At 47.5% G+C, this 18655-nt stretch overlaps 1 protein-coding gene across 2 annotated transcripts in view; it reads right to left on the minus strand.

Annotated features, from left to right (window-relative positions):
* LOC119456996 (endoplasmic reticulum aminopeptidase 1-like) overlaps positions 1-18157 on the minus strand; it is a 30071-nt gene extending 11914 nt beyond the window's left edge. Inside the window, exons 1-7 of one of the 2 annotated variants that reach the window (XM_037718816.2) lie at positions 18067-18157; positions 17354-17481; positions 16080-16429; positions 14066-14338; positions 6272-6621; positions 4351-4506; positions 37-139 (exon numbers count right to left, since the gene is read on the minus strand). In XM_037718816.2, coding sequence (XP_037574744.1) covers positions 37-139; positions 4351-4506; positions 6272-6621; positions 14066-14338; positions 16080-16424 — 1227 coding nt within the window. In that variant the 5' untranslated portion in view covers positions 16425-16429; positions 17354-17481; positions 18067-18157. Of the gene's footprint in view, positions 1-36; positions 140-4350; positions 4507-6271; positions 6622-14065; positions 14339-16079; positions 16465-17353; positions 17482-18066 lie in introns of both variants that reach the window. The other variant, XM_049669721.1, reaches the window with a different exon arrangement.
* Positions 18158-18655: the final 498 nt, after the last annotated feature.

Here is an 18655-nt window from a genome sequence, read left to right on the forward strand (position 1 = left end):
ACGCCTATCAAAAGTACAAAAATATTTCGCACTGACCATGCCATTTCCGGCTGTTACGTATGGCCCGATAACAAAACCCAGGCTGTGAGTTGCCATTGGGGGCGTCCTATCGAAGTAGTCGGCCACGAAATCTCGGGACCTGGAGAAAAATAAAAGCATGTACTTAACAAACAAAAGTAGAGAAAAGCAAAACAGCAGAAAAGATAATGCCAGAGACCGATATAAGAAGGTCAGCATAGCGATTTGGGCAATTTGGTCGAAGTTCATGACCTAGCGGTAGCATAACGCACCGAAGTGAATTAAAATTTAATGAATTTTTTTTGTGTTGCGTATCAAAATCACGATCTGATTATGAAGCACGCAGTACGGGAGAGTACGGATAAATTTTGACCACCTGGGGTTTTCTAACGTGCACCTAAATCAAAGTACATGAGCGTCTTTTTGCATTTCGCCCCCATCGAAATGTGGCCGCCATGTCGAGATTGAACGCGCGACTGCGAGCGCAGCAAAACAATGCCAAAACAACTGCCGCAGTGGGTAGCACAAAAGTGCGGGAAGAAAAAAAAAGAAGTGTGGTTAAAGAAAAGTATTTCCTAAACATATTTGGCTTTGGTGTATTATTTTGTTTGAATAAAATTGGGCCTTGTAATTGCCCTTCAGCAAAACAGCCGGGCAGCGCAACAACTGAGAGAGAGAGAGTGTCGAGAGAAATGCAACGCACAGTGACTATTACTGCAACCGGCAGGCCGCTTTTAATTATGTTCTCTGGTACTTGTAAAATTATGAGCTTTATTTATTAGCGTGTGTGCTGTCCATGTACTTTCGTTAAGGTTACTTATTTGACGCATTACTAACTTGGAATGAACGCGCAGGCGCTCCTAAAGCATCTTGTGAGGCTTTAAGATGAGCAAGAAAAAAGTAGGGGGGGGGGGGAGTGGGGGGCTTGGACTTTATATCAACGCAAACTTATCTCGTGAATCACAACAAGGTTGTAACGCCACCAGATAGTCGACTGGAACCAGAGTCTCGATCCTGGAGGATTCGTGAGCCTATCTTTTCTAGAGCCAGTCATGTTCATTTGTGTCTGCGAACTCATTCAAGTAAAAGGAACCAGAAAGATTATCTCTTCTTTGTTCTCGATTTATGATTAAAAAAGGTGTGGAGCAATTAAAAGTCAGTTCTCTCTTATCTTGTTCCCCTTAAACAACCGTGCTTGATTAAGAAATTTACGAAGGTAGCTACAGCTTTCATTAGCTTCGCAGTAAATGTTAAGAATGTAGTGCATCACAAGGTAGGTTTTGCAAGAGTTGCTTTGAAGTGACAATATGTAAAAGTGTACTATTGCATAAATGTGTTGAAGTGCTTAAAAGTAGGTGGGGGCTTCGGTATGACTGGACCCCGCGAACATTCGCTGTGGGAACGATACCAAGAGATCTAGGAAACCAATTAACAATTGCGAACTGATATGGCTTAACTCCCACGTTTTCTGATATCCAGCGAATTCGTCTAATTAAGAAAAAAATATATCCGGCACGTATATAATGCACCATGCGGCTCACCAACTGTGAATCTCTTCCGCAGATCGCGTGTAATCGATATACATAACTTATACAGTTATCGGTTAAGCCTAAAGCTTGAGCTTGAAATAAAGCAAGACATACCGCATTTGTGGAAACTAACCCACTAGCAAAAAAGGGTGTCGCACTACCCAACAAGACGCGGACAGCGTTGGATTGTCCCTACGCCTCAAGCTAAATTAGGAGAAGAATCCTCAGGCCCCCGTTCTCTTCTCTCTAAAATAATTATGAATTAATGAATATGGACATATTTCATTGTACAATTAGTACCATTCGTACAATGGAGACACCGACTTGATGTTGTGCTGACTTGAGTGCATTTATTTAAAACGTTTTACATGTGTTTCTTTCTTTTTGCAGCAAAGCTGTTAAGGGTTCACTCTTCGATGGTCGCGTCCGGCAATAGAAAAAAACTCATTGGCTGTATGCTGTATGTGCGAGTGAAAGCGCGCGAGGGCGAGGGACGCGCGCTTTCACGGGAGCGAACACACGGCGGAGAGCAAACGCGACTTATGTGCGAGTGAAAGCGTGCGAGGGCGAGGGACGCGCGCTTTCACGGGGAGCGAACACACAGCGGAGAGCAAACGCGACTTATGTGCGAGTGAGAGCGCGCGAGGGCGAGGGACGCGCGCTTTCACGGGAGCGAACACGCGGCGGAGAGCAAACGCGACTTATGTGCGAGTGAAAGCGCGCGAGGGCGAGGGACGCGCGCTTTCACGGGGAGCGAGCACACGGCGGAGAGCAAACGTGACTTGTGTGCGAGTGAAAGCGCGCGAGGGCGAGTGACGCGCGCTTTCACGGGGAGCGAACACCAGGCGGAGAGCAAACGCGACTTATGTGCGAGTGAAAGCGCGCGAGGGCGAGGGACGCACGCTTTCACGGGGAGCGAACACACGGCGGAGAGCAAACGCGACTTCCCAGGAAGGGGAGCGGTGGGTGAGGAGGGCATCGAGGACACCCTACACTGTGCGTGTGCGTGCCCGCTCTCCCACTGATATAGAGCCTACATGCAGCGCTGTTTACAGCGGTTGTGCGCGGTCACACAAACAACGCGCACAACTGTTGTCGACGGCGGCGGCGTGTTGCCCGCGTTCGCACCGAACGCGCGCGGCGTTGGTGACGTGTTTATAACCACGATCTCATTATGAGGCACGCAGGGGACTCCGGAAACTTGGACCACCTGGGGTTCTTTAACGTGCACCTAAATCTAAGTACACGGGTGTTTTCGCCTTTCGCCCTCATCGAAATGCGGCCGCCGTGGCCGGCATTCGATCCCGCGACCTCGTGCTCAGCAGCCCAACACCATAGCCACTGAGCAACCACGCCGGGTACCAATTACACCATCCCATCTTAAAAGTCATAATTGGAAATACATAATTCCTACCATAGTACAGCTTCGCTGGTCTTCCATCTCCACCCCAGTGGAAGGGCTGGCAGCTTTTTTTTTTTTTCATCACTTTTCTCATTTGTCAATTTTGACTATTTTTCTTGTTGGCTTATGCTTGTATCTATGTATGTTTGACATTATGCCGCTGCCAAGGAATGAGTTAAGGGCTTTCACGCCTCGTCAAGCTGCCAACAAGCAGCTTTTTTCCGCAGTCCTGTGTACAAGATGGCAAATGCAACGATCTGGCGGTCGTCCTGTCAAAGTGTTGTTTGCCATTTATCGGTTGCCTTTGCAAATAGTACGTTCCACATAACGATTGGTTAGCATATATTTTAACAAACAATTATGGCGTAAGAGCATTTCCGTAAATATGAGCCCAGGCACGTATTTGCACAGCAAGTCGTCCGCTTATTTGTTCGCAAGAACAGACTGCGTCAACTCGGTATAGCGAACATATTATTAGCGAAGTCCCGGCAGGTCATGGAAAAAACTCTCGCGAATTAAAACTTTTGTAGATTCGTTCTCTGTGAGATAATTAACCAAGCTTCTGATTCGAAAGAATTGTTTGTCATTAGTCGATCGCCTTCGGAAATGATATGTTCACTACCACTATTTAATTACACTTATTCATCCGGATACTGGCATTTGCACCAGAATTCACAAACCTTCTAACTCTTAAGAGATGTTTGTTACCTGTCAGCCGCCTTGAACAGTGATATCTTCACTGTCCCTATTGGCTGATACTAGATGTTACGAACTGATCTAACGTAAAAAATACAACCGACCAATCGTGGTGGCGAACGTATCAGCGAATGAAACAGGCTAATCATTAGGACGAATAAAATGCGCAACGCAGACAAGGACGAGAGGTCAAGGAACACGAACTAGTGCAAAGACAAGCACTGGTGCGTTGTAACAAGAAAACTAGATGGGCCCGTAATTTAAAGTACTTCGAACTTTAAAGTACGAAGTCCGCTAAAGTACGTTAAAACAGGCTAAAGTACACTGGCAAATTCTGATAGCGAAGATAGGAGAAGATAGACACTTAATGAAAAGTGTTCTTTCGAAACAAGACCTATGTGGATTCGGGCCCTGGAGCAGAATTCACAAAGCACTTCGTTTTTAACTGCACTTTGCTATTAGCCGGCCACTCTCACTATTAATGTCCGTTTAGCTGGCAGATACTCTTGAGAAGTATTATATATAGAGCAAGTTTTTTTTTATAAATACGGGTCCTCATGCTTTGCTTTGGCGATTCAAAGGCCCAGAATTGGAAGCTGGACATTGGAAACGAAAAAAGGAAATAAGGCAAACGCTACGCACTAAAAAGACAATATTGCCGACAAGAACTGGTGCAGAGGTCGGCATGCACCTGTCCACGGTTACCTCTCCTCGCTCTTCGAGAGCGGCATGTTTGAGAAGCTGCGGTAGTGGCTGGGCCGCACCACCACCAGGTCGAAGGTGGTCCTCAGGGAGGGTTCGTCGAAGCACGGGAACACCCAGCGAGCGTAAGTTGGCAAAAACTGCGTCGACACAACCGCGCTGTGCCGAAAGAAAAACAGATACGTCACTTTTTTAGCACCTGCGCGAAGTACTTGCGGGGATCTGTGAAGAACGCATACTTTTGCGAAATGGGACAGCATGAAGAAAAAAAGAAGACGTAGGTTGAGTGGTATATCTGTCGCCACCTCTACTGTCTCTTTCTTTTCTGTAATCACTTGTTCTCCCGATTCGCAGTATAACGCATTTTTTCCCGTGAGTGCTATGTCGATGAAGCTGACAGATGAAAAAGTTGATTCGATAAAATAAAAACGAAATGAACGACATAATTATCGCCATCATTTGCAAATTGTTTGACTAGCAACGTTCGGGATGCATCCGCTTACTTGGCCTTTGTCGAAGTGATTTTGCGGCATTCCAGTCACGTGGTCATTATGGGAATTTGACAGTACATCGTACGCACGCTAAATCACTAGGCCCTCTATTGGTAGATGAAAAATGCAGTCGCTGACAGCGCACTGTCGTCAACTGAATTATCAATATTTCCGTGTATTGTGGCCGACGCACCAGCACAACTAAGTGTCGCGACAAAGGTTACCAACTTAGGTATCAGCTTTAACTGGGAACCTTTTGCAAATATTTTCAACTTACCTGATTAGAATGGTGTTCTACATACCACAAAATATACGGAATGACGTTCCATATTTTTGAATCGTATACTATTTAAATACATATAATAAATAAGTGAGGATACATTCTAGTAATATAGCCACAGCTATCTGAAACAGTGTTGCCTATACCTGTACCTGTTATCATGAACATTGTTCCACGCTCCTGGACTTGAAACCATGTTTAAGTATGTAATCCCACATACCTAATTATGGTTCCAGGTACAGTCGTTTGCGCCGTCACGCGGACAGTGCGAACGCGTCTCGAGTGGCTGCATAATTGCTGCCGCAATAACATTAGCAAAATTTTTGCTCTTATAACTGCAACCTCAGTGGGATGAAATTAGGAATGTATAAGTTTAGGCGATGTGGCTAATATAAAGAGAGCAATTGAGCTGATGAAATCTGGATTTTCTTTGTACTTGCATGTCGATTTTACGCCTGCACACTGTCAGAGCGATCACTGCCTTGTCGACTTGCTGCTTTCAAAACGAAACTTTGCTCTAAAATACGGGAAAAAAATTCTCGCATTTTAAACAGAAGTTTAACGTCCGAAATTGCTTACTGTTGTAACTTCGGAAGCTTTTCTCAGCCAAGAATATTCTCTCCACTAAGATATGACTCTCAAGGACAAAAAAAAAAAAAAAAGAATTCAACAGTTGAGAGTTCACTTGAATAACTGCTTATCACGCTTCATAGCTCGGGCTATATAGATGACCAACTACTTCCGCGTTACATTACCGAGTTGCATGTTTTGTTCATCGGGCCCTTTGATCTATTTTAAGCGTTAGCCTTTCCTTCTGATATATTCTATTGCCGTCACATTAGCTTAGCGTAAGAACACACGTTAGCTTAATGGTTTCGTATGACGCAAGTATACGTGCAGATGTCTAGAAAATTCCAGAGGTTTTTACGCTGAAGTAAACCATCCCAACAGTTTGCAAGATTCTACCAGGTGAGTGGAAGTAGAAAACGTACAATGGGCAATTGGTACATCAACCGAGGCACCTTGTACAGCCAAGTTCAGCTTTGCAACTGAGTATGTCTTCTCCTTTCTGTCATGTGTGTTCCGTTGTTTTAACAAATAAATCAAAAGGAAAGTAACCCTAGTCTTTCCCAACCGTTTTACGGCCACTCACATGCGTTCGTTGTCGCTGACGAAGTAAGACTTGTAGATGCCACGTGGTACGTTCCGGATGGCGCCGGCAAACTCAATGGACAGTGTGTACGATTCGTTGAGCTCCAGTGGCGAGTCCGTCTCGATCTTAAGCATCTCGAGGTCATCGTTGATGGCCATCTTGCCGATGCCGACGAACGTCTTGTCAGCCTCCCGGACGAGCGTCGTCTGCTGCTCCTTGATGGTGAAGCCGGTCGCATGCAGGTACACCGTCTGCGTAGGCTTGACGCATCGCAGCAGCACGATCGTCTTGCCCAGATAGTAGGTGTCGCCGAACATGAAGCTTTGGTCTCGGTTCGCATCCATCACAATCTTGACAGGACCGAGAGCAGAAAGAAAGGGAAAAGTTTTTTGATGCAGCCAAAGAGGCACCACAACAGAAAGTACTACTTTCCATTGCTTATTGTAGCACGGTCACTAAATGATCGCTATATATATATATATACATATATATATATATACATATATATATAGGCGGGTCCTGCAGTGATATATATATATATATATATATATATATATATATATATATATATATATATATTGTAATGAAGAAGAGTGACCTGTGCCTCAGCAGCATCGCCACCGGCATGAGCTCGTGGTTGCTGTCCTTGGCCGAACGCTTGTGACTGCTACCCGTTCGCCGGCATCCGTTGCTATTAAACCTCATAGCAAGTGGTGGAGTCTGCTGGGTTTCGACCACCCTGGAACTGCGGAGTCGCACTCTACCCCCCATCATGCCCGAGGACGCAAGCGGCACTCCTCCAACCCCTCCGCCGGCGCCGCCCACCCTGGTTTGTGCCGGCGCCTTGCATCTGCGAGATCCCCCTATCTTCTCCGGCACAGATGAAAAAGACGTTGAAGATTGGATCTCCTCATACGAGCGAGTGAGTGCCAATAACCATTGGGACGATGCTACCAAGTTGAGAACCGTAGCATTCTATCTCTCGGACGTTGCGAAACTATGGTTTCTCAACCATGAAGGCGACCTCACTACGTGGTTGGTCTTCAAGACCATGTTTACCCAAGTTTTCGGTCGGCCAGCAGTACGAAAGCTCCGTGCAGAACACCGTTTGCGCACACGATCCCAAGAGAGCGGAGAGAATTTCACGAGCTACATTGAGGACATTCTTGACCTTTGCAAACGGGTGAACGCGTCGATGTCGGAGGAGGAGAAGATCAAACATATAATGAAGGGTATTGAGGACGACGCATTCCAAATGTTATTATCGAAGAGTCCTCGCACTGTCGTTGAAGTGATCGAATTGTGTCAGAGTTACGACGAGTTGCGCAGGCAACGGCTTCACACCAGACGTCCCCCTGCGCCCGCCGACTCTGTGTCCAGCCTTGGTGTCAGCGACGACCATGCTGCCCTGTTTCTGAAGATTCAGGAATTCGTTCGCGCAGAGGTTGCTCGCCAGCTATCTTTGATGTCTTGCGTCCCGGAACCACCACCCGCTTTGGCACCTACGATCCGCGACTTCATCCAGGAGCAAGTTTCGCAAGCCATTCCTCCAGCACGTGATCCGACGCCAGTCAATGCACCTCTCACGTACGCAGAAGCAGTTGCCCGACCTCGCCCACAAACGCTCTCGCCGCCCGCTATGCATCGACCACCGACCTTTTCGCCGCATCCTATGCCGTTACCTGATCGACAGCATTTTCCGACTTCTCAGCCACGAGTCGGAGCTTACCCCCAACAATGGCGCACCTTCGATGACCGTCCAATATGTTTTGCTTGTGGTGGTGCTGGTCATGTGGCGCGCCATTGCCGTCGTCGCATGCTTCCTTTCCCGAACATCTGGCGAGCGCCACCGTTCCCCGCTCAATTTTCATCGTCGCCTTCCAGCCTTCCTACCTCTTCATTTTGTCCTGATCGCTCACCCGCGCCTACCCGCCGCTCACCATCTCCACGTCGTCGCTCGCTTTCTCCGATGCGTCGCCGTGCCGGACCCACCGAGCAGGAAAACTGAAGGCCGCAGTTCCCGAGGCACGAACTGCGTCTACGTCGAAATGCTCAAGTCCTCGTCCCTCTCCAGCCAACGTAATTGAAGTGTATGTCGACGGAGTCGCCGTCCTGGCACTTGTCGATACAGGAGCCGCAGTATCTGTAATTTCCGCCAAACTCTGTCGCATACTAAAAAAAGTTCTGACGCCTTTATCCGACCTCTCCCTTCGAACCGCAACCGCTGAAAACATTACGCCTCTCGCTGCATGTACTGCTCGAGTCTTCATTCAAGGAGTTCTGTATACCGTCGAATTCGTCGTCCTGCCCTCGTGTTCCCATGACATTATATTAGGTTGGGACTTCCTTGCAAATAATAACGCCGTTATTGACTGTTGCCACGCCGAACTTGAACTTTCTGCGCTTCACGAGTTTGAGGCAATCGACGACCACCCTTCTAGTGATAAACTTTTTGTGTCCGAAGACAATGCCGTTCCTCCGTGCTCTTCCCTGCTTGTCCCTGTGTCGTGCGCCGCTATTTCTGAGGGCACTGTTCTCTTTACGCCCTCTAAAGTGTTCCTTCGCCGCAAATGCTCTCCGCTGCCCTTTGCTCTCCTTACTCTTCGCAGTGGCGCCACGAAGATGCTCGTCGACAATCCCACGGCGTGCCCTTTACCTTTATTTCATGGCGAATGCCTAGGCCTTGTTCAGCCGGTCGACACCTTTTGCATCTTTGACGCTCCTGCGGCTTCTACTCCTACAGACCTTAGCGCCCTTTCTTGTGACCCTGCGGTTGATCAGTCCCTGCGCGACGCTTTCAACCGCTCCATCGACGATGAAACGTCATCTTCACAAAGAAGCCAGCTGCTCGCTCTGCTTCAGAAGTTCCGCGCCTCTTTTGACAGCCCTGCTTCCGGTTTGGGTCGCACATCAACCGTTTTTCACCAGATAGATACCGGCAGTCATGCACCTCTACGGCAACGCCCTTATCGGGTATCCGCCTCGGAGCGCCGTGTAATTGATGACCAGGTTGATGACATGCTCAAGCGCGGGGTTGTACAGCCTTCGAACAGTCCCTGGGCGTCACCGGTCGTTCTTGTTAAGAAAAAGGATGGCTCTATTCGGTTCTGCGTCGACTACCGACGCCTGAACAAGATAACGCGCAAGGACGTTTACCCGTTACCGCGCATCGACGACGCCCTCGACTGTTTGCAGGGAGCGGAGTTCTTTTCTTCGCTGGATTTACGTTCCGGATACTGGCAAGTCCCTATGGCACCATCTGATCAGCATAAAACAGCATTTGTGACGCCTGACGGATTATATGAATTTACCGTGATGCCTTTCGGCCTGTGTAACGCTCCAGCCACTTTTGAGAGGATGATGGACAATATTTTGCGCGGCCTCAAATGGAACACATGTCTCTGCTACCTGGACGACGTCGTTGTCTTTTCCGCTGATTTCCATGCACATCTCAGTCGTCTCGAGCACGTTCTGAAATGTCTCACTGACGCGGGACTTCAACTCAACTTAAAAAAATGTCGTTTTGGTGCCCGAAAGCTCACCATTCTTGGCCATGTTGTCTCGCGAGACGGCATTCTTCCGGACCCAGCCAAGCTCCGCGCCGTCGCTGACTTTCCAAAACCGAAGAAGTTAAAGGAGCTTCGAAGTTTCGTTGGTTTATGCTCGTATTTCCGACGTTTCATTCGAAATTTCGCATCCATAATTGCACCCCTGACAGACCTTCTAAGCGGCAACAACGAACTTTCAGCTTGGTCACCCGCCTGCGATGACGCCTTCACGAAATTACGCCGCCTGCTAACCTCGCCACCTATCCTCCGCCACTTCGACCCTGCCGCCCCCACCGAGGTCCACACCGATGCCAGCGGCGTAGGACTCGGTGCCGTACTCGCGCAACGGAAGGCGGGGTTCGATGAATATGTCGTCGCCTACGCGAGCCGAACTCTGACAAAAGCCGAGGCTAATTACTCGGTTACAGAGAAAGAGTGTTTAGCCATTATTTGGGCCCTTGGGAAATTCCGCCCTTATTTGTATGGTTGCTATGAGGTTTAATAGCAACGGATGCCGGCGAACGGGTAGCAGTCACAAGCGTTCGGCCAAGGACAGCAACCACGAGCTCATGCCGGTGGCGATGCTGCTGAGGCACAGGTCACTCTTCTTCATTACAATCTATATATATATATATATATATATATATATATATATAGGCGGGTCCTGCAGTGTCGCAATGATGAAGAAGATAACAGACGCTAACGTTATGAACACGCATTAGAGAAAGAGGGTACAAACAGTACTGAAAGCGTAGGTGACAGATGCGCACGGTCACTAATGCGAAGCCGTTACACACCTAACATAACCACTTCTGCCCGAGAGAGTTGGAGTAAATTATGTTTTCATGGGACGCAGTGTCGGCCACAGATAAATAGCCAGAATGCTACAGCTGAAATGATAAAGATGCAACAAATATAACAGATTTTTGCGCGCCAAGAGAGCCCTTAATGACATTTTAAGTTAATAGTTATTTTGGAGCAGTAACTTCCCGGCGTCACCGACCGAAAGAAGCGGCAATGTCGGCTGCAAGGTCGCATTTTGAGAGTATAGGGTAAGGTGAGGCAAAACAATACAAAAATATGCAAATTAGCACTATTTTCTATTTTCTACGTGCTTTAACACACATGTGTGTGATTGTGTGACCAGCCATATGATCGATTGCGGTCAGCAAATAAGGCGTCCCTATGTAAATGAAAAAAAAAAACAATTAGAACCTTTCAGAAAACAAAAACGTCACAAACATCGGACTTTACCTCAATCCTTGGGGCAAAATGCGAGAAACCGAGGGAGAAATTGTCATGTTCTTCCCAAAAGCAACAGATACTTAGTCAGTGCAGTATAGACAAATGAAAGCGGCCCTGTAAGGCCCTGCACAGTATTCATAAGCCCATTGGCCACGCGGCAGGCACTGCATCAATACAGAGATAGAGGGCGTCCTCGTCCAGGTATACCATTGCTGGCAAAACACTGCCAGTCCCTTTTAGCGTGCGTTGCCTCCTTCTACATTTGTTGTTCGAGTGTATTTATTACAGCACATTCTCCTCCCCTCTTGACTATTGCCAGCAGGGGTTGACGAGACAGGAGCAGTCCTGGCACCTTAAATTTGGGCCACGAAGCCCGTCTCACCAAGGTACGCAAAGAGTCTATCTAGGATTTTCTTGCATTGAATTTCGTCTCAACGGGCCACGTCCACTCTTGAAATGTGGATGGCCGGGAGGCGAGCGGCTGCCTTTGTATATTCGTATATACGTACGTAGATCGCGCTGTGGTGAGTGCTGGACAGAGCCACACTAGATGTTTACAGCTGGCTTCAGACTTATCTTGTGCATCGCCCGCTAGGCTGCAGCGAGTCATTCAACAGGTTAGTTGTGCTGTCGCCGGAGAATACGTTAACAGACGCATCTGCATGCTGACGTGCAGGCCCTGAAATTTTGTTTTTCGCTAGTGCGCACGTTTTCTTCCTGTTAGCTTCTTTGCTTCTCTTTTTGAAGCAGTGGTAGTGCTAGCTTTGTAAGCCTTTTTTCAACTTAACTTTTTCTTATGTGGCGAAGATTTCAGCATGGTGCTCTGTTCCAATTTAGACTTATATGGCCTAGGTAGAGCAATCTTCAGGACTAGACGAACTCAGCAAATGTTGTAAGTACTCCATGGCAGGCTTTCGTCGCCGGTGGTACTAACATATGGAATGTCACAGCAGCGTGCCTCTTCGCACCTGGCCTCTCATTAGGTTATGGCCTGCACCAAGATTGGAACGCCTTCGCTCTAGCTTTGCTCGTATCCTCCTCAAGCCATCGGCGTTTTTTTTTTTTTTTGTTGTCTGACCATTCCTGGCAAAAAAAAAAAAAGATAATGTTATCAGCTTACAAAGCAAGCATTTTACGTGTACTCGGTTCCCGCTTCCTAAACACCACACTGTCGCGTTTTGCCCCGCTCCTTAAAGAAAAACACACTTTTTTTTTAGTGAAAAGACAGTAGGACTCCTTAAGTTATACACGACTTCAGCCCAGCTACTGGTGAGTATCAGTACAACAGTAAACTCGCCCTGGTGGTCCTGTTGCTCGGCTCAGAATAACTCATCACGCGAGTTATAGCACCTTTCCTAGAGGCGCCAAAACTCGTGGATTTCTCTCGCTCAGCGGTTGACGCTGAACGGGAGAAATCGCTGACATGCTGAGAAACCTTTCGGCTAAATGTGACACAAATTATTTTAACAGCGGAGCTGTTTAAGCTTTTCGTTTCCCCGCGTAGCGTTCGCAAAAACTTGCGTAGCGATTACATCACTGCGCACAGCTGCGCCTTGCTTCACCTTGCGATAGCCAATCGATAGCCAATCAATAGCTAATCGATAATAGATTAATAATCAATAAATTCCGGAAAATGCTAGGGATGACTTGCTAGTGCTTAGCCTAGCCCAAATACGTGGCCAATACCTTGCGATAGCCAATCGATAGCAAATAAATAGCTAATCGATTATCAATCAATAATCAAGAAATTTCGAAAAAGCATAACGCGTAAGGCCAGGACCAGCTAGGTGCCGATCAACTCCGCTGTTTCTTTAGCCTTGCGCCACTATAGTGCAAGCTACGCTAATTTTTCTATGATCAAAAGATAGATGGCACAAAACGAGGAAACGTCGCACTTTGTCCCACGTAGTGGTTTACTCCACCCTCCCCTACGTACAATGGAACCGCTATGCATAGGTGTCCGCAGACGCCATAGAGAACCAACCTTTATGGTCGTTTTTTCATACCTTTGCTCCAGTCGGGTAGTCAACGTATTCGGACTCAAATCAAGTATTTCAAGTCAGTATTAGTAAATCAAGTATTATCAAGTATCAAGTCATTAACTAACCAGCCCAAACCAGTATGCATCTACGACGTTTCTCGGTGCTTATATACGAGGTAATAATTTTAAGCATTACGGAATTTTTAAGAATCGCCTGTGGTAGATAGCACATTTCTTGTTCTTGAGCTGGATTATTCGAAGAGGCGGACATTGCTGGCACGAGAAATCGAAACACATATTCAAATAGCTTAAAGAAATGACTAATTCATTTCCTAATTATTCTACGTCACACCTTAATATTAACGAATTGTAGCCGGTGAGTTTGCAAGACGTATCCCCTCTAAATAAATTTCCAGGATTACACCAGTTTCGAGATATTATTTCCCAAGGTGTTGGGCGAAAAACATGAGTGTACCAGTTACTTTTGTGCGTCAATGCATTAAAGAGCGTTTTGTTAAAAAAGTAAGCGGAACAACAGTGTATGCTCACGGCGAGTTTGATTGCGCATATCTCCAAACTTTGTGTCATTCTGGGAATTCATTTCGAGGGGATATGTTTTGCAAACGCTTGCAAACTCACCTACTACAATTTGTTAATTGCAATATGTGCCATAAAGTAAATCATTAAAAAGGTAAGTAGTGACCTTTCATCACTTAGTTGAATATGTGTTTCGATTTCTCGTGCAAGTAATGTCCGCCTCTCTGAATAATCCAGCTCAAGTACTACATTTGTGTTATCTGCAACAGACAAAAAAAAAAATTGGCAAAACTTAGAAATGGTCACCCCATACATGCGATAGGTGAGGAGGCAAGGACGGTCGCCAAAACGCGAGGAGTGCAAGATAGGCGCAACGCGCAGGGACATGTGTACTACTACCACTGCGCTAGCGACGGGGCAACAGAGGCGCTATGAAGGAACGATGTACGCGAGGAACCGCCGAAGAGCGAGCGTTTGACAGACCTTGATCATAATGTCGTAGTGAAGGGGAACTACGTAGAGCGGCAGTTTCTCGGGAAAGTCGGAACGCGGAGGAGGCAGGTAGTCATCGTCGGGCGAATAGGCGCGCTCGGCGAACGAGTCAGGACCCTGCGTGGCAGCAGCCGGGCTTCCGGGAAGAACGGCTGGGACCGTGTGCTCGTCGCTCGTCCTGGGGCTGATAGGCAAGCGTGCCGCCGGATTCGGGGGCCGCACCAGGGAAGGCGGAATGGGCTTCTCGGCTGGCGGCATCACTGGCTGCGAGAGAGAGAGAGAGAGAGGCGAGAAGCAGCGTGTTCGATACGTGAGGTCGCATTCGCAAAGCTTGACTGCTGTGGTCCAGCGGCTCTACCACTGAGCGGGACGTCGCGAGCTCGATCCCCAGCCACTACGATTATGTTTAGATCGGAGTACTTGCTTGCTAAGGATGTTCACAGGGAAGTCTTCTATCGCAGACTCTCTAGTTGCCTCCCTGAATGAGCGCACCTTATTATGCCGCGGTGAAAAAGGAATCGTTAGCACTTCCCTGGTGGTTTATCTCCCAAGAACTGACTGAGCTCAATGTTTGGTCAGTCTTTGTCTTATGTATTATGAGGAGAACTGTTTCTTTTTTTTTTTTTTGCAACGTGACATTGCTGTTGGTTCTGATGGGGAACGGAGTGCGACAGGTCCTGTAATGGTATTTTGGTGCACGGTGAAGAACCTCAGGCAGTCGGAGTTAATCGAGAACGTCTACTGAGGCGTCCTTGATAGAAGATGCTTCGGAATGTTAAAATCTGTTTGTAAATCAAAAGTTGGATTGTTGAAAGACGTCGTCCTCTGCTGCTTTCATCTTTTACTTCTTTGGGCTCTGCAGGGAAATAAACGGTCAGAAAGGAGCCCGACGCCCTCTCTCGCGAGCTGTCAATGACAATGGTGAGTGACGTGTACTGGTGGAAATGCAAGAGCACTAAATGTGATAGCAAATAGACTATCACTTCAGTGTACAAGCAAGACCATGCTGGCTATGCTTCGCTAACACCCATAAAGTTGAAGCAGCAGAAACAGTGAAATCTTTGCTATACGAATGTAATGTGAGGAAATCGAGTCCTTCCGCCGAGTCAACACCAAAGGTGATCTATAGTATAGTAATAAATTGAACGCCGACCCCAAACAGCAAGAAATGCAATACGTTTTGGCTTCCGAACAGCAGCCGAAACGTATTGTAATTTTTGTTCGCACTATAGAAAAATCCTTAAAATAGGAGGTGCATACGTACGCGTGAATAGGTGGCGCAGGACGCGAGCATAAACAGAAAGAAAGCTGACGTTAATGCGGTTCGTCGTGGCATCAATTGTTAGAATTATTAATGAGTGGAGATGATGACACGAAGTTAGATTTCTTTCAGCAACCAATTACGTATACCTCTGCCCAAACAATATCATGTACTGTCAACGAAGAATGTTCAGCGATAGGACTCGAAGACACTATTCTTTAGCAGCATTAGTAGCATTGTTCCTTAAGGTACTTTTCAAGATTTCCAGTTTCACCGATGTATACATGATTGCAATCCCTCGCCAATGACTTGAGGCATCCATCGCGTTTTACTCAGGCAGTTGAGATCAAGGAAGGGTTCTTCGGCAAAAACTTACGGCTTCCAGCTTAACCTTGCCTTTACTGACATATATTTGTATTGATTCTGTGTTGAGTATTTCTCTTTTTTACCACATGCATGCCATAGTTAGCTCACCTTTACAACCTGGCTGTAGTGAAACGATGACGACAAAACTGGCTATCCTTGCAAACAGTGTGCTTGCAGAGTGACGTGGCGATGACAAAATAACGAACTTGTCATAAATTACTTCTCCGATATGCTCCACTATACCGGTTGTTTTGATGCATGAGATATTTTTATCCACTTTAATGAGGTTTCTCCGTGTATTGAACTTCCGCTTCTGCATTCCGTCTCCCCACCCCCACTTTTGCCGTCACAGCCGTACGCATCAGAACAAGAACGCACCCGAGGCGGCCTAGCAGGAGGCGTAGGGAATGCCGGTTCTTTCCTGTCAGGCATGTGCGGCATAAAAGGCTTGCGCACAAGAGCCGGAGGTGGCGAGGGCATCGGCGGCGCGTCGGTAGGCTTCTTGGAGCCACCCATGACCAGGAGCCAGAGGATGATGAGGCCAGCCATGCACACGATCACCGCCACGGACACGCTCATCCGCGAGAATGGTGTCGGGGCGTTCGCACTGCCACCCGACGCCGCTGCCGACGAGCCCTCGGAGCCACCGAGTCGGTACAAGCCTCCTGTAGCCTTGCTCGAGCTGCTGCCGGCAGCAGAGCCATTGTCCGTGGCCGTGGACATGCTTGCTGCGTGCAGGTCGGCACACGAAGGAATCGGGTAGCTAGATGTCAATGCGTGGAGATGACATATTGTGTCGAAAGGTCGAGAAATTGAGCTCGTCCGTTTTGTACTGCTTATTAAAGATAGTGTCTGTTTCTTTTATAGCACATATTGTTCTCCCGCATTTGTTGCCGGTTTTTAAATGCGAAGCATTTCTTGCCGGCGGCTCTGTCCGTCCCTCCCGCGGCGTCCCACACCCCCACAGCGCATGCGCGTCCCCTCCCCCTCGCTCCTCTCCTACGCTCCCCCTTTCTCTCATCTAGGAATCCTCTACGGAGCGGCGCCCGCGTGCCACACCCCCACAGCGCATGAGCGTTCCCTCCCCCCTCTCTCTCCTCTCCTACGCTCCCCCCTTTCTCTCCTCTAGGTATCCGGAGCGGCGCGCACGACAGGTGGTGCGACAGCTGCATACTCCGCTGGGGGCGCCACGGTAGTTCCGCGGTATGAAAATGACGGAGCGCGTGCGCGCCTCATTCTCTCTCCTGTGCAGCGCCGCGATGAGCGCTCGGGCCGCTGCTGCGAAACCATCTCCCCGCTGCTTCGCACCCACACATGGTTCCCTTTAGCGGGAGATGAAGTATATTTAGTATAACAGAAAGAAGGAGTTGAGCTGCAACAACGTGAAGTGTATCTCGTGCTTATTTCTGACAAATTATGGGGCCGCGTCTGCGTGCTGACTTAATGGGGTGCGATAAGCAAGCCAAAGTCAAGATTCTAAATACCGCAAGTTTGCATTCACTCACTCACTCACTCACTCACTCACTCACTCACTCACTCACTCACTCACTCACTCACTCACTCAATCAATCAATCAATCAATCAATCAATCAATCAATCAATCAATCAATCAATCGAATCTGCTGTTTTCACACCCAGTTCGTGGCACTCACCGGTCACAGGCTGATGAAGCGGGAACGCACCGACCGTCTTCCGCTGTTTGCTAAACTGCCGTCTTATTTCAGTGTCCCATGGCGTGCCCTAGCTCCTCACGTGGTTTCCTCCTCCGACGGACATGCCCCTGCGGCATGACATACGCTCTATAGACTTATCAGGTAGGCAAACTATACGTCACTCAAAAAGTGTAACGTGATTAACTGTTAACTTGGGGAATAATACAGCCTGCAATTCACTACTGTCAATACCGCCGATTTAGGTCCTTGATACAATCCTCAAGGTGTCGGACAGCATAGTTTTACATCGGTTCATAGCGCCAATGTCCACTCAGATTAAACAGTTCAGGTCAATTGTCACATAAGGCACGCAGGCTCGCATAGTTAATGCATCTGGTTTAGCTAGCACCGGAGGTGTCATGTTAGCAAATGTACTGCAAAGAAATTAGCAACGCTGTTTACAAACAGCAGAAAGAAATTGTCGAATCCGCACGATAAGCGCTTCTGGGCGGCTTTAGCGCTCACTGAAAACATAGGTGTGCGTGCATACCGGCGAAACCTGACAGTAAAGCTCATATATCTGCATGCTGGCTCTTTCTCTCCAAATCATTGCAATACATGCTGCAGGAGGGCACGCTTTTCCTTGCAAATGAGCTGTGGAATCCTACATTTAAAACTGCATTGAAACGAGTGCGAAAGGAATCAGTACTCACACCTCCCGCTGGTCGAAAGAGCCTTTATCCGCGGATACTCGCGAAATTTGCCCACCGACGGCACGCGCGCCGACCCTGAACTTTGTTCTCTTCTTCTTCGTGGTTTCAGACGAGGCTACGGTTTGTTAGTACCAAGTGAAATAGCGCGATCTTCTGCAAGGACAGGGCAAGAATCATGTCACTTCAAAGGTATGAGCTAAAATAAATTTGAGAAAAAATATATCGGGAGATCATTCCTACAGAATAAAAAAAAATCACCTGTTGCAGATAGCATAATTACATACACTGAGCTGGAATATTCAAAGAGGCGGACATTACTTGCATGAAAAGTGAGTGTATTTAAATGTAAAAGATTTGAAACAGAAGTCGCGAACCGGTTGATTGTACCTTGGGTTGACCATATTGGTACGGCCCGTGAAGGGGAGAAGCAAATAAAAAGAAAATTGCGATTTCTTGGCTCACTAGCTAGAGAAAATTACTTTTTTCCCCTAAAGTATAGTTACTTGACTTGGGTCTTCACATTGAAAGCATTCAAATTTTCGCTAACTGTTTGCTAATGGCATGGTCATGGATAGAATAATATAAAACC

This window comes from Dermacentor silvarum, chromosome 6, assembly GCF_013339745.2.
Source record: "Dermacentor silvarum isolate Dsil-2018 chromosome 6, BIME_Dsil_1.4, whole genome shotgun sequence".
NCBI lineage: Eukaryota > Metazoa > Arthropoda > Arachnida > Ixodida > Ixodidae > Dermacentor > Dermacentor silvarum.